Source organism: Parambassis ranga, chromosome 3 (assembly GCF_900634625.1).
Source record: "Parambassis ranga chromosome 3, fParRan2.1, whole genome shotgun sequence".
NCBI lineage: Eukaryota > Metazoa > Chordata > Actinopteri > Ambassidae > Parambassis > Parambassis ranga.
The window spans coordinates 19527830-19543320 of NC_041024.1; the positions used below are offsets into that span (position 1 = coordinate 19527830).

General features: G+C 39.9%; 1 protein-coding gene across 3 annotated transcripts in view; it reads right to left on the reverse strand.

Annotated features, from left to right (window-relative positions):
- mdga1 (MAM domain containing glycosylphosphatidylinositol anchor 1) overlaps positions 1–15491 on the reverse strand; it is a 133757-nt gene that overhangs the window by 42936 nt on the left and 75330 nt on the right. For all 3 annotated transcript variants that reach the window (XM_028402468.1, XM_028402469.1, XM_028402467.1), the window contains exons 5-6: positions 8330–8526; positions 7220–7352 (exon numbers count right to left, since the gene is read on the reverse strand). In XM_028402468.1, coding sequence (XP_028258269.1) covers positions 7220–7352; positions 8330–8526 — 330 coding nt within the window. The remainder of the gene's footprint in view (positions 1–7219; positions 7353–8329; positions 8527–15491) is intronic.

Here is a 15491-nt window from a genome sequence, read left to right on the forward strand (position 1 = left end):
GAGTTAATCCTCCATGAGAGACCTACCCAACAGAGTCCAGGACGCAATTCATTCCTCTAATAGACTTTAGGCAGTACATCCTCTCATCTAATCTCTTTTTTAACAGATTGCAATCGCTGTAATGAAAGAGGTACTAGTTGACAGATACATGTTTCTACTAAAACAAGTACCCACACAATGGGGTGCACACATGCAAGCACACTTGTATATTCCGTGACAAAAATGTGCATGCAAAACACACACACACACATGCCAGCACACTAATGGTTTATCTCTTTAGATAACCTTACTAGTGATGGTTCCAAAGCTGACAAGAAATTTCACTGGTGTAACAGCTGCAATCAACACATAAATAGCACTGTCTACTCCCATCGTATCAAATCACAGGGCTCAGAGGAGAAGTAGGCCTGCAAGGCTCTCTAGTGTTGAATGAACTCCATGAACATTTATTATTATTATTATTATTATTATTATTTCTGTTTAGTGGTATTACAGTGAAATAATAATTGGAGGCACACTGTATGTTCATTATTGATTATAGCGTTTATTCAGAGGTGCCTTCGAATGACATATTGAATATTGATAGACATGTATGTCAAACAGACTAGTGTTGGTTAGTGTGTTCATTCTGGTGAGGAACTGTTCAGAGGCTCCCCCTGTTCTATGTTAAAGGCACACTCTCCCATAACTTTTAAAGGGTTGAGTCATAAACCATAATGCTCAGTCAATAGACAGCCTGCAGATGCAGATTTTACAGATTAAATAGGTTAAAATCAATGCAGGCAAATATTACTAATATTATATTTGTGTCGAAATGAATGCACCAAATAATGAGAATACGTCCTTTGTTCAAAGAGAAAACATGATGTAGCTGCATGTGTGATGTAAATTGCCTGTGCGTTAGTGTATTAGTGCGTTAGTGTATTTAGCATGGTGTGGCAGTCACAAGCTTCACCTCATTTTCAGCACTGCTGAAAGGATTTAGCACTACTTTAAAAAGAAATTATCCAAATTAAACATATAACCCCAAGAAAAAAAAATATCAAAAGAATAGGTGAGAGAAAGTCTGGGAAGAAGGAAAAAAAAGAGAGAGAGTGAAGCAAGGAGGAACCACGGATTTGAAAATTATAGCTTCAATTTCCTGGGGATGCGTGGGTGATGGTAGCGGTGGGATCAGCCAGCGCTCTTCCCAAAGTAATGGGATTTATGTGCAGCACAGCGGTTTACAACCAGGTAACAAATGCCCCTCTCTTCCACACTCACACTTTCTCACTTGCTCTCTTTCTTTCCTCTCCGTCAGTTTGTAAACGTTGCATCTTCAATAACAGTCGTTTTACCTCTTCGTACTTTTGTTTCCATACTTTTCTTCTCTCTCCTATTTGCTTGCTGTATAACTATCAAGATGTGTTATCTGAAATTTAATTTATAAAGTAAAGGCAAAGGGGATATTGGGGGTGAAACTGGCAGGACATAAAAGCTTAAAAGTCTCCAGGTTTGTGCCTAATAACACTGCAGTTCGTCTTGGCTTGAACAATTTCTTACACCTCTGCATGAAGTTTCACTGTGTCTTATTTTAGGTGATGGATCTTTCAAAGGGCAATTGTTGCACACACAGTTTGGCCTACAGAGCTACTTGAATCACCAGTCTGTCACAAAACAACATGTCACTGCATAGAGTCATAGTTTAAGGTCCACACTGTGGCAAAAGAAGGCTGCCTTTGGAGAATTCTTTGAAATGGGATGAAAGTGTCTGCCTGATGTGACACGACCTCAAATGTATATATGCTATAACAGCCCATCATCACCTTGAAAGCATCATGCACCACTGTGTATGTATCTGCCACCTGCATATCATACACAGGACTATAGCAAAAAATGCAGCTAGCAGATGGGAGCATAGTGAAATGTGCTTAATGCAAATCATTACTGCACTTCAGTAAATTAGAGCTAGAGTGTGAGGGGGCACATGAACCACGGGTTTTTGGTGTCATATTCGTCCTCTGATCAGATGACACCTGTCTATAGATGTGCTAATCTGACCATTCAGTATGTGTAGTGTTTTATCTACTGATCAATCAGCATGAGTATCTGTGCGTACATCCTTAATGGATATTTTCCTCTTGACTGATGACTATTACTATTGATGTAAACACATACACATCAGTTATACCTGGATCTTTTTAAAAATAATTAAAAAGAGTTGAGAATATAAAAGACGGCTGAATAAAGACGTGGACTAACTACAGTTTGAAGTGAACTGAACAGGATAGAATATTTCATCTGAAGCCAGGCCAGGAATACATGCAGATGATTACAGTGAAAAATGTCATAGGTTTCCACCATTTCTACAGTGCTGCACATGGGAGCAAACGTGTGAGACAGAGATTATTGGGCATTATTGAATAGGGTCAGCCTGTTCATTCAAGAGTGCTTGGATAATTAAAGCAGTGTGTTTCAAAACCGCAAAGGTCAAACTCTGAGAGCAGGGTTCTGAAATCTTGAGACTCTTAAGGCTCCGACCAATGACTTCACAAAAAAATGATCAAAGCAGCCTTACAAGCAAATTGATTCTTGCCTAGTGTGTGGCTGTACCCCCGCTGTGATCGCCTGACTGCACTGGATTTGAGAACGATGAAGAAATGTCAGAAAACTTTATGAACTCAACGGTGAAATAATTCCTGCAGGAGGCCTCTCACCTGTGGTCATGCGGACCAGACACATGATTATCAAACGTACATGTTTGCAGGGGGGGAAACAAATTACATTGGTAAATATGTCAGTGAACAAGGTGTCACTGTAAACCAATCTTTGGTGTTTTGAGATATATTAACCGTTTGTGTGTTTTTTTCCACTCTCCCCTGAGGGATTACAGCCTTACATAAACCTGATTGCACAGATGCACTGCCACATCCTACCAGGGGTTTTACTGTACCGAGGATTACTGCAGATTGTTCATTGATCTTCAACTTCAGGGGATTTATTTGTACTAGGATTTGCACACTTGTATGACTGCCATATTTTTGTATACTGTTGTGAGTGTTGCACATATAAAACACTGACATCAACTATTTCAGTTTTACTGACTAACTCAGCTGGCTCAGAGGTTGTCAACAGCTTTAAATCACAGTGTGTCACAGTGTCTTTGTGTGTTTTTCTTTTTTATATCAAACACATCAGGTAGGGTTATTGTGATTGTTATCATTGATAAAGATTGAGATTTTTTTTAAATGCACAGTAGTCGTGTATTAGGCATCACATTGGGACCAATTTTTCTGCATGTATTTTCCAAATCCAAAGTCTATATTCATTTATGCTACAAGTCAATCTAATGCTATCTGCTTTATCTGTCCACATCCCCCCACAGTTGTTCCATGACCCCCCCTCCCTCCACTCCTGCTCCACCACTTTAAATAACACGGCAATCATTGTTCTTTTTTATGAGAGGCAAGGGGAAGAGGATTTGGTTGCTGTCGACAGTTACCGTAGGGCAGAAGTCCCATACTTAAATCCCAGGATGGGATTATAATGTAAAAATCAATCAATCTCCTTGTTCCTGTGCTGTGAATCAGCAGTGATGGCGTGACCTAGTTGGATGAATCTAGTCTAAGCAGGGACTGATGCCACGAGGATGTAGAGGGGTTCATTGGAGACTAACAAAATATGCTTATTAGATAAATATTATGGAGGATAAAATCAAACAAGCTCACTGTTTGTTTCCTCTTTTACAATCTGTCTAACTCTGCCTCCGTGTCCATCTGTTTATTTCTCTCCCTCTCTGTATCCCCTGTGTATTTGTCTGTTGTGTAGCTCCTTTGTAATTTTCTTTCTTTCGTGGGTTTCCCCGTCTGTCACTGCACTTCTTTCAGTGATATGTTGGAGATCTGAGTTAAGATATATAAAAGGATAACAGGGTTATATTTACACTTGTCTGAAAAAGGCTGTTTTTGTTGTATTATTTGTATGTATTTGTTTTTGTTTGTTTTTGGGGGAGTTCAGTAGCTTTTCACACACTGTTTTTTTCCATGTTCCCTCTTTGGTAATTTAACAATTTAATGAGTGCCTGGTGATAGGCAGTGACAGACAAGAACAGGTGGATCTGTGATCTTAGAGTCTTGCTTCCTTTGCAAAGACGAGGTCAGAATGCGGCCATTTGTATTTTTAGATTTGAAAACACTATCGCCGCAAAGATTTTCTAACACACACTTAGGATGATTTATATGTAAAACTGCTGAGTTTAGAGCAGGACAAAGAGTGGTTTGAAATCTTGTATACAGTAAGTACAGCTATGATTTTGGTATCTAAATTTTACTGTACCAGCGTTTAACTGAAGGGAAGACTTGTAGTGAAAAGGGGAAGGTAAACATGTTAAAAGCAAGTTGGGATTTATTTTAACTGCATGTAAATAAAAGTAAGCAGGAAAATAAGAAAATATAGTAGTAGTATTTTTCCTAAAATGTAATTCTATCTAGTACCTTCAATTACAACAACTGTGTCGTAATGCCACTTGTATCCTGTGCTCTGTGGAGCAAGTTAGGAAATAGAGACAGCAACACTTTCCTTTTCTTTTTCTTTATTTTGTTACTACACACTCTCTCTCTCTCTCTCTCTCTCTCTCTGACACACTCACACACACACTAAGCAGTGTGTTTTCCATCACTCTGTGAGGCTGTGAGGTCCAGACAGATTGGCTGTTTTGGCAAGTCTCTGAGCCCTGATACCAGCACCAGGCACACACTTATTGTTGTGGTTGCTGTGTGTGTGCATGTGTGTGTCTGTGTGTGTCTGTGTTGACTGCGCTGTGGGGATACAATTGATCTTAGCCACGGAAACCCAAGAGGGAGAAGAGGAAGGTAGAAGCAATGAGAAAGTGAGGAACACCAATCACACACAGCAGGGGCATAAAGGCCTGTTTGTTTTCCTTTAGTGCCTGTTGATTTTAACACTGCTGCATTTCATGACATGCACTGGTTGCCAATAAGCCAAAAAGCAGACTACTTGTCTTACACTCTTAATTAATCAAATGTACATACAAACACCCTGCAAAATCAGAATAACACATCAGCACCTGTTCATCTGCTCTATTACTCATTAGGACATAAAGGTCAGAAGCTGTAACACCCTTTTTCTGTTTCCTCAGTTAAAAGCATTTCTTTTTAATCAACATCAGCTATTTATTATGTCCGGTCCGATGCGTTGTGTGCTCTAATTAATAACACAATCTTTGATCTACTGTGCATTTACTTGATGCTGAATCACTAGTGTCATTATTTTCTGCAAGTCACATCCATGGCCATTTTCTCTCTGTTTCATTCTCTTCCTCGTTTCCCTGTCTGTAGCTTTCTCATCTCCCACAGAGATGCCAAACTCTGTTTCATCTCCTCTTAACTTTTTCACACCGTTAGTTCCCACCTTCACCCCACTTTGAAAGACTCCTGAGGAAAGTTTAACTCTTATCTCAAAGAGTTCTTATTGCTCAATTGATAACCTCTCCTTCAGTTCAAAGACTCTAAATCAATCGTAAACAGTCATGTGCCCACGTCGTACAGTATAAATGTTCTCTTTATGGTGTGGCTGATGGTTTTGTAAGATAATGTATGGTTTATTGTCTATGTGAGTTAAATTTATTGATACACATAAAGTTAGAGGCTAAATGTTACCCTGAAATACCACAAGGCTAAAACTGAGCAGCACTGCCTTGCTCAGGGGCAATTTGATGTTTTGCAGTGAAGGAAATACAAAGCTGCTTCCTAGCTGATGTTGTAGGTAGAGTTTGATTGAACCCTGATGTCAGATAGATGTGAAGCTCCCACCAGGGCTATGAGCCAAGTATTAGTCTAGAAATTGATTTGAACCTCCTGGAGTGCCCGCAGCTTGCCTGGCAACCTCAAAGTGATGACTGTATGTAAAAGTTGCAGTTTTTATACTTTAATTTGTGTACAGACCCAAAAAGTATAACGATTTAATTGCAGAGCTTTAGAGGTGCTGGATGGTGGATTGTGTTACCTTTGATCAAGATCAAGCCTTGTGGATGCTGCAAGCTGTTGCTTCATATTTAACACAAAAAAAAGAAAAAAAAAACACTTCAGCACGGTACAGAGCTTTTCATCTAACTTGGAAAAAAACCTAAATGTTGAACTATTGCTTTAAGGGTGTATTAACGTTTCATTTTCTCAAGAGTTATAAAGTTCTGATTTGTAGTCAAGGCTGCATATGTGGGTAACAGCCTCCTTTCAGTTTAAGAAGTCATTGCATCTTTGTTTTTTTCTACATTTGCAGTGCACACCTATGCAGGCCCCCTGACTGTGAGAAAAACAGGATTAAGACAAGAACCTCTCTTGTCTTCAAAAGGCTCTTGAATGTGTAGGCAACAAACCCTGCGCTATGTTTCATTAAATTTGACAAGGACCATCTTTTCAAATGAATGCACTCAGATTACCTAAATAAATATCTGACAATGGCTTTGAAAAACACTCCTATAAAATGCTATAAAGCACTTAATTATCCTGTAAAATTCATAAATTCAGACTGGCTGGCATTTAAAAAATAGGTTAGAAGAAAAGGAAGAAAAGAAAACAGAAAAGAAAAAGACCTAAAAAATACTGCACAAACATAGGCCTTTCCCTTGTGGTGTCTTAGTCTGACCGTACCAAACCTGACAGGGTTGTCAATAGCAACAATGTTGTCATAAGTAACAGAGTTGCCGGGTGGTGGCATGGAGATGGACAGAGCAGTGCAGAGTGAATTGGAGATAACAGGGAGTGCGACAACCGAATTACAGCCGACGGCCCTGAGATGAGCTCTCGGCAACAGAAAAACAAGACAGATAGACTATAGGGCATGCTGGGAGGCAGGCGAGAAGATGGAGAGACTGAGAGCAGATATTAGTGTAAAGTCAAAAGCTGGAGACAAAAAAGAAACACAAAGAAAGGAAGAAGTCAGAAAATGAGAGGATGAGAGGGAACTATTCTGCACAAGATAGAAGAAAGAGACAGAAAACAAGAGATTCTTGAGCCAAGACACAACAAGCATGCACAGAAGTCAGATGAGGTGGGAATATCAAAGGAGGAGGGAAGAAAAAGTGCAAGACATTGATAGCAAACAGAAAAGTCTTGGCTTTGTGAAGGCATGTACATGTCTGTGCATGCAGCGTTTCAGCACTTGTTTGTCTTCGTGTGATTTAAAATAAAACGAACTGAAGAAAAAAATGAAAAAAACTTACTGGTGGCATTTGTGAGTCTGAAGGTGACGGACTTATCTTCAATGTTACACACATTGCGGACAGAGACCTGGCAGGTATAATCAGCAAGGTCCTTGGGTCTTAGGTTTTTCAGTTTCAGCACCTTGGTCTCACCCTAAATGGGGCAAAAACACACACATAAAATAAATCAAATGCGAATGTACAAATACAACATAAAACTAAACACAAATATAATATGGCCACATCCCATCCCATTACAGCAGCTCAAATCTTTTATTTTAGTCCTCTCTAAACTGGGTTTGTAATCTTGTAAAAGTAATTTTAATTTTTGATGAGCTGCAGTGTGATAAACAGGGTCAAAGGCACACCAAGCTGTGCATGCATGCATGTACACACAAACACACCCTGCCTCTGTATGTCTGGTATGCCCTGATTATCAACTGAAGCATTTCAGGGCTTCATATGGAGCTCTATGAATGATACATTTCAAATGGCTTTCACAGGAGACCATCAGGAAAATGAAACTGATCTGATTGTCAGTGCAAACAATAAATGCTAAATCCCCTGATCCTCTTGCTGTTTGTGAAATCATGTTCTCTCTTTTTCTCTGTGCTCCTCATGTAAGACATACGCACTGAAGGACACACAAAGGCAGGCCCACATCTCTTTTAACATGACTGATGATTTTTCAGATCAAGACTTTGTGTCTGATACAGTAGGCAATGGGCTGAAAGTGTCTTAGGCAGCCCTGGGAAAGGTTCTGCTGGCTGCTTAATTGAACTCCAGGGGCTCTGCTTTGTGGCTGACTGATGCTTTGATAAGTGGAGAAAAAGGGAACAGTTGTGCTAACTCCACCATTGTGCGCTCAGCCTGGGGATCGTGCTCGGGGACTGTTTATTTGGTTATTTTGTTAGCTTTCTGGTTATTGCTGGATAACAGCACAGAAAACTGGCTGACTGACTGGATGGTTGTTCTACCTGATCAAAAACTGGACTCCATTTTGTTGTGTTTTAGCTAAAATAATACAATACACACATGCACATGCCTTCCTAATATAAGGATTAAACTTTAGAGCTGAACGTGACTGCACACCTGGCAGTGCGCTGGTGCTGCACATGTGTCCATGTGTACCTGAGTGTAAAGAGGCTCGTAGATGTCCACTCCATTGTCTTTGCTCTGTTCGATGAGCATATTTCCACGTTTCCAGATGAAGCGTGCAGGAGGGTTGGAGTTAACGGTGCAGCGCAGAAACACCGTCTTCTCCTGGTAGTAACTGCCACGCACATCGCTGATGGTCTGGTGCACCGTCAGAACTGGTTTGTCAAGATCTGCAACACAGCAAAGGAGCGAAAGCATAAATCATAGAGGCTTTGGTTCGACTGGGGGAGAGATTATTGGTTATTATGTCCCAGAGGATTGTTCATTAAGCTCTTTTGTTCTAAAATAATAAAAAAAACATTACACACATTGTACGCTGTGTAACAGCACAAGTTCTTTAAAGTAGCTCAAAGTGCTTTTCGTTCATATGATCTTTTCATCTTTTCAGTGAAAACATAATAATATTATGTGTGGCAGAGATGACATTTGGTAACTGGGACAACTGTATATAAGGGCAAACAATGAAAGTTTGTTGATTGCATTGCCCACCCACAATGACCAAACCTGTCCAAACAGCTGCCTGTTTACCCTCACTTCTAACAGACAAAATGTCCAAACAGTCTCTGTGTTTTACCATTTCCTACTCATGCTGTGACTCTCAGACACACTGCATTTAGATATTTTCTTGTCATTTTTATCCCCCCCGCCTCTTTTTCCTCGTGTATTTCCTTCATGGGAGTGTCGTCTCCCTTTTCCTCCAGCGGATGGGATTTCAGCTGCTGTCACGAGCGCGGAGGCTGCTTTCCCTCGGTTTCTGCCATCTCTCCAAAACTCACTGCCACTTTCACTCCACATCACCATCCCTCCTGTTCTATCCTCTCCTCCTCGCTCTTTGCCTCTGTCTCTTACAGGGCAGAGGTCTGTGTGTGTATGTGTGTGTGTGAAATCCCAATTCTTTACAGCCTAATTGGACTGTGGCAGACTTCAAACATTGTGGAATTTCACCAACACCTCAGGTTCCTCCCTTTCCGTTCCTTCTCTCTCCTTCCTGCTCATGTTCTTTTTTCCCCTCTTTACAGCTCCTGCCCCTTACTTCTTTTTCTGTTGTGTCAACCCATCTCACCTGCTGCACACATATCAAGAAGGCATGGTGCAAGCTCAAGAAAAAAGGTGAGATATAGGCGTAGCTGCTATGTTCCTTGACACCACCAGATGTGAGCGTAGCAGAGTCTGTGTGCTGCAGTGAGGAGGCAGGTATTTGTTATATAGTGTATTTTTGGTTGGAGCCGTTTGAGAGAAACAATGTGTAGATAAGCATAGTGGATTTTTGAGAGTGCTGTTTGAAAAGGGCACAGCTGTCACATGAGGAATGTGTCACGCACACACAGGCACGTGCACCTGCCTTGCACACACACTCACATCTGGAAGCACATAATCAAAGTGTCTGCATGCAGCCTCAGCCTAGCATCAGAGCACTTTTGTGGTTTGAAGGTTACAGCTCCGGGACAGACTGGCATGTAAACAGAGGCAACTTAAGATCATTGAGGTGGCTACAAACAAACCAGACATTCCATGAGACAACAACCTTTTTCCAGTTCCAGGTGAACTGCAGGGTCACAGGAGGGGTTACGTAATCGCGGGATGAAATACCTTGCCTGCACAGTGAAGAATTCTTGCCTGGGGTATGACACTAAAACCACACATGAACTCTGTGATTGTGGTTGTTTTATCAAATCATTATGAGTTCACAGGCGGCCTGGCTTGGATAAGCTGATTACTTCAATACAGTTTTTTTATGTATTTTTCATGTGTGCTATGATGTGTGTCCACCTGATTCCACTGCTATCATCTCGCTGTGGACAAAACAACCATCCACAGACTGGAACAATAGACCCAGTAAAACTCCACACAGTGGGGTACACTGGTCCCTCTTAAAGCCTCTGCCAGCAACAGTCCTTTAAACCTGGGCAGCTATTAAAAATATCTGCTCTTGCCTGCATACATGTGTGTGTGAGAGACAGATCTGGCAAAAAACAGCAAGCACCTTTGTGAATTTGTGAATATGTGCATGTACATGTGAGTGCATTTGTCTAAAATCTGGCACAGGAATCCTGTATGATTTTCACAGATCATTTGCAGCGCAGGGGGAATTCTAGCTGACTAATACTCTGGTAGTGTGTGTGTCTGCCAGAGAGTGAGCTAGTGTGACTGTCTGCTGTCATTCTGTTTATTTCATGACACTCTGTTTGAATGTGGAGAAAGTAGAGAGTGACAGACTGATGCAGAGAGAAGGAAACACGGACAGGTAGGTTCTCGAGAGCATTACACAACTATAAGTGGACAGCACAGTCACTCAGAGGTCCTCAGCAGATGTTCATACAGGACCATCAGGATCCTGACTCCATAAATAGGATATTGTCCCCATTTAAAGTGGTACATGATGATGTTATTATCATTTTTTTGATATATATCAACAAAAACAAGTGCATAACTCATCAAAACAGCATGGGATATCTGAGCAGTGCAAAAAGCTAACTACCACAAAGATTTCATGAAAAAAAACTTCAGCCTTATTGAGAGCGTTAATAAAACTGAGAGTACGTTACCAATCTTTCTTCTACATGACAATATGTTTTTATAGCTTTTGTTTATGCAAACTCCCAGGGTGAGTCTAACTTTACTCGGTTTGGACCCTTAAGTAAATGGAGACACAGGATGACACTGCAAGTGTACAGAAATACAATATGAAACTTTAATGAAGCTTCTGATTTCCCCAAAGTCCTGCCTTTGCACACAGCTAGATCAATTGCACTGTGCTGCTTTTGTTAGCTACAGATTTTAATGGACATCTATGCTCCCAAATTTGTTTTCTGCTTAGACACCACACAGCGGTGCTGACACAAAAACACTTTAGTTAACCCTTAGAGTGAAAAGTAGCTTGAGCAGAATGACATTTTTTTTCCACTTTTAATTAGCAGAATGTAAAGCACATAAAAAGGGGGGCTGCAAATGTTTGTATGATGTACCATGGATGTGCCATATTTCATTTTTCATTTTTCATTTATTTATTTCACCATATTTAAAAGTGAAAGTCTGACAAATATTTTGCTGAACTAGGTAAAGTAGGATAATTATTGCTAATATAAGTCAATAAATGATAACGTTTACTGATATTGGTACAGAAGGGAATAGCACAGGAGACATAAAGTTAGAAGGTCAATAGTCCTAGTTACTTGGGGTTCACTGAATATTGTTTTTGTAATATACATAATAAATAGTTATTAATCAATAGTAATCACCAAGTTTTAATACTAATTCACATTAAAAGTGATGAGCCCCCTGGTAAACCCAGAAAATGACTAGCAAAAGCATCTAAATTACCCAGGAGGATTTTTCCTGACAGGTCACTTGATCAATTACTAGATCAATTCTGAATATCTAAATCCCAACAAATTACCAGCGGTTAGACACAATTCTGAACATGCATGGAAACAGAAGCAGACTTTCTGTTCATCAGCAGTAGTTGAAAGGGTTTCACACCTTATTTCAAAGCCCTGCACTCAGAAGGTGGATTCAATTTAGAGTTATTAGAAGAATTAAATAACAAATACCAAAGACGACTGTAATTTCACAACAATACATCTAAAACATAAATGAACCCAAAATGTGTCTGCATGCCATCACTTCCTAACACAATCCTAACTCAGAAATTGCTAACAGAGCAATAATGGCAATGATGGAAACAGAGATTTACTCAGCAGCAATCCTTCCTGGTGGTCAGAGTTGACCGAGTGCATTTTTGTAACAAGTTGACCTCCGCTGGGTACTTTCCGCTGCAGGAGGACGTTCTGGACTCCAAATCCTCTTTGATTTCCAATAACATGTCCTGTACTTTAGCTCTCTAGGAGTAGACGGCCATTAGGGGACCAAAGAGAAGATGACAGGTTCAATTGAGTGTGAGTGTGCGATAGAGGAGGTTTGTGTGTGTGTGTGTGGTTGGGTGAATGGATGTGATTGTGTGAGTAATAGGTTCACTACCTATTGTACAACACAGAGCAGCTATGGTATTATTCCCCAACAAGCAGAACTGCAAATAGAGTAAACTGCTTGAGGTCACCGATGAATCCATTATGTAATAAAACAATATAAAAGACTAAGAAAATAGGGAGTAATAACACACTCCATGCACATGCTTAACTGATACAAACCCTTTTAGGTGTGTGTGTGGGTGGCATTAAGATAATTCAGTATTGAAAGAGTTGATCATCACATAAATGAATTGGGGTCTGCAAATGGTACAGGACCTGCTGCACAGATAGCACAGGCACATATACCACTCTGATACATTGAATGTGGAGTTTCCTTTGAAAAAGGCTGCTGCTTTTAGCCAGATAATCAAGAAACTGTCTCTGTGAGGAAACATATTTTAGAAAGGTGGTGCTTCGAGATTATTGCTAAACATTCTAACATGGAACAGAAATTAAAATATCAAGTCATATCAAGCCAATAATGCCGATGGTATTGTCTCACAACAAAAGAAGAGGTAGGATTGGCATTCAGATGAAATGGTTAAAAAACCATGTGACACAATTATTGTTCTACCTATTGAATGACATTTGTAGACTAATGACAATGACATGGCTGAACATAAGAAAGCAATGAAAACAAGAATTTAAAATTAAGCAAACACAATTGGAAGTAAAATAATCCTTTATCCAGATATAATAAAGAGGAGACACCAGTCATTGGCAGTGACTAAATTAACTATTTTAAAAATTACTACTGTCAAATTGCAAATTAGAGCTTCTGTATTGAAGAAACATTGTTGAGATAACTTAATAACAAATATCACTGAAGATATATCCAGCTTTTTGACTGTGTGGTGGAAATTAGAATGTCGTAAAACTAAGACACAGCAGCTAAAGAGGAGAAAACATTTCCAGGTAGAAAACAGCAGTCACCTATAAAAAACTAAGACTGCGAACAATCTGCAGTAATAAGTGATCATCACAAAAACAGCAGGAAGGAACCACAGTTTTTTTCTGTTGTTCACACAAAGACTGAAACCTTGTTTTATTGGCTATCGACCACACACACACACAAACAGCCATGTCTGCATACAGCAATATGCACAGAGAAAAGTCTGTGCATACAGAGAGGAACAAACGGAGGCAGACTTGCCGTTTGATCCAGCTCCGCTTCTCGTCAATTATTCAGCATTCTGCTCATAGACATTGCCTTAAAGAGGGCATAAAACATGCACGAGGCCCACATTTGGAAATAACGAGAACATTGCCTGTGTTTAAAATGCAATGTTTAGAAGTAAAGATTGATTTAGGCTGATTTTCTCTGCTTAGTTTATCTTGTTTAGGTTTTTACTCTAATCACAGCAACCACTGATAATGGAAGAGGCTAGATGACAAATTCATATTAATATACAGTCACATTATATTTGATCTATATTCTTGGAGATGTATGTATGTATGACATGTTTTTTTCCAGAATGTTGGAATAATATTCATCAGCATCATGAGACCGAATTGATCTGAAAAATGTTGAGATCCAGTTTTTCACAAGGATGAGGAAAAAACATGCTGACATCTCCAAACCTCTACTACTGATTTCTTACATCTGCTGTGATTGTTCTAAAACCTCTTTCTGACAAAGAAGTTTATTCGACTGTCCCGTGCTAGCTACTCTGAAACCGTACTGAGACTACACAGTGTGAAGTGAAAGCATCTTGTGCTTGTGTACGTCATGTAAAGAGCAGTGCACAGGAATCAGCGTTAAGAAGAATTGCTCTAACTCTCTTCAATTTGCTGAAAATGGTACATTTTTGTTGAGCTAGCGCGTTATGTACAAGCCTTAATTAAGCTTTTGTCAGCAAAGAGCCTGGGAAAAAAGGTATTAAACATTCATGACGGTGTGACTCTATTATTTTAGGCCATAAAAAGACTAATTTGGTTGTGGTTATTTACCGTGAGCGTGACAGTGTAGCTGCACAGCAGTGGTGACAGCAAAGAGGGTATTAAGGGACACAGAGACATAGTTCATTCACTCAGCCTGTGGGCTTAAATAACACACGTGCAAAAGCACACAAGACAACTTGCACATCCAGTTATGCAACAGCAATAATGCACACACACACACACACACACTTGCAGATATAAATATGCCTACACAGAAGTACTATATGCTTTTGCCAAAACTACATGCACAAAATCACCAGGGCCAACATAACACATGATCCTCAGTTCCCTTGCTGCAGCCCCTGAGGGCAAAAACAATAAAGTCCTTCTGTGTCCCTGTAAACAGCTTCTGAAGTTATCTAAAGGGAGTAGAGTGGATAAAGGATGCCCTTCTAACGCCTTCTGGGCTTCTATGGATTCCTGGGTTGTGGTCTAACAGCTGTGTCCATGCATTGTGTTTTGATCGTGAGGGCAGCTCTCCTTAAAGGTGCTGTTCATACTGATGATCCTTTCACTTTGCTGTATATTTAATGAGCTCTGCGGCATGCAGGGCACTGAGGACCAAGGCAATAATGCTGGATGGAGAACATACACACATATATATATATATATATATATATATATACGTAGTGGTATAAGCTGTTTCTGCTCCTAAAATTATTAAATTGCTCGTGTTTTATTGTGTTGTGTTGTGGGATGTAGACTCGACTCAGGGGCAATCTACACAATGCCTTTATTAAAACAACTCTGTGGATTTCTGCTCAGGTACTAAAGCGGTACATCTAGTACAACTTAACTTTCATTGTTTCCTACTTAATGGGAGACATTGAACAAATAAATAAATAAGACTCCCAAGATAATACAGAGGCCGAAAACACATTCTCACTGAGAAGTTGGAAAAGTTTTGTGTTACTTTAGCCACTTTCTACAGTCATTGGTCCAAATGACCGATTGAGGTATTTATGCAGTTCTGATCTGATCTAATAAAAAGTGATCATTTTTATTTTCACTCTTAGAAAGTTAGACATCACCTACAGGTTTTAAAAGAAAAGTTCCCGTGGTCATTGTATTGTATTTCAGCTCTTGCTTGTTTTATCCATAAGCTAACTTACAAAGTGTGGGTCACCATAAAAGCAGGAGAAGGACACTTACAGTAGATGCCATTAACCTTCAGACTTCTTGCAGACAGACTTTGGGTTTGTGATGGTGCCCACATCCTCGGCCTC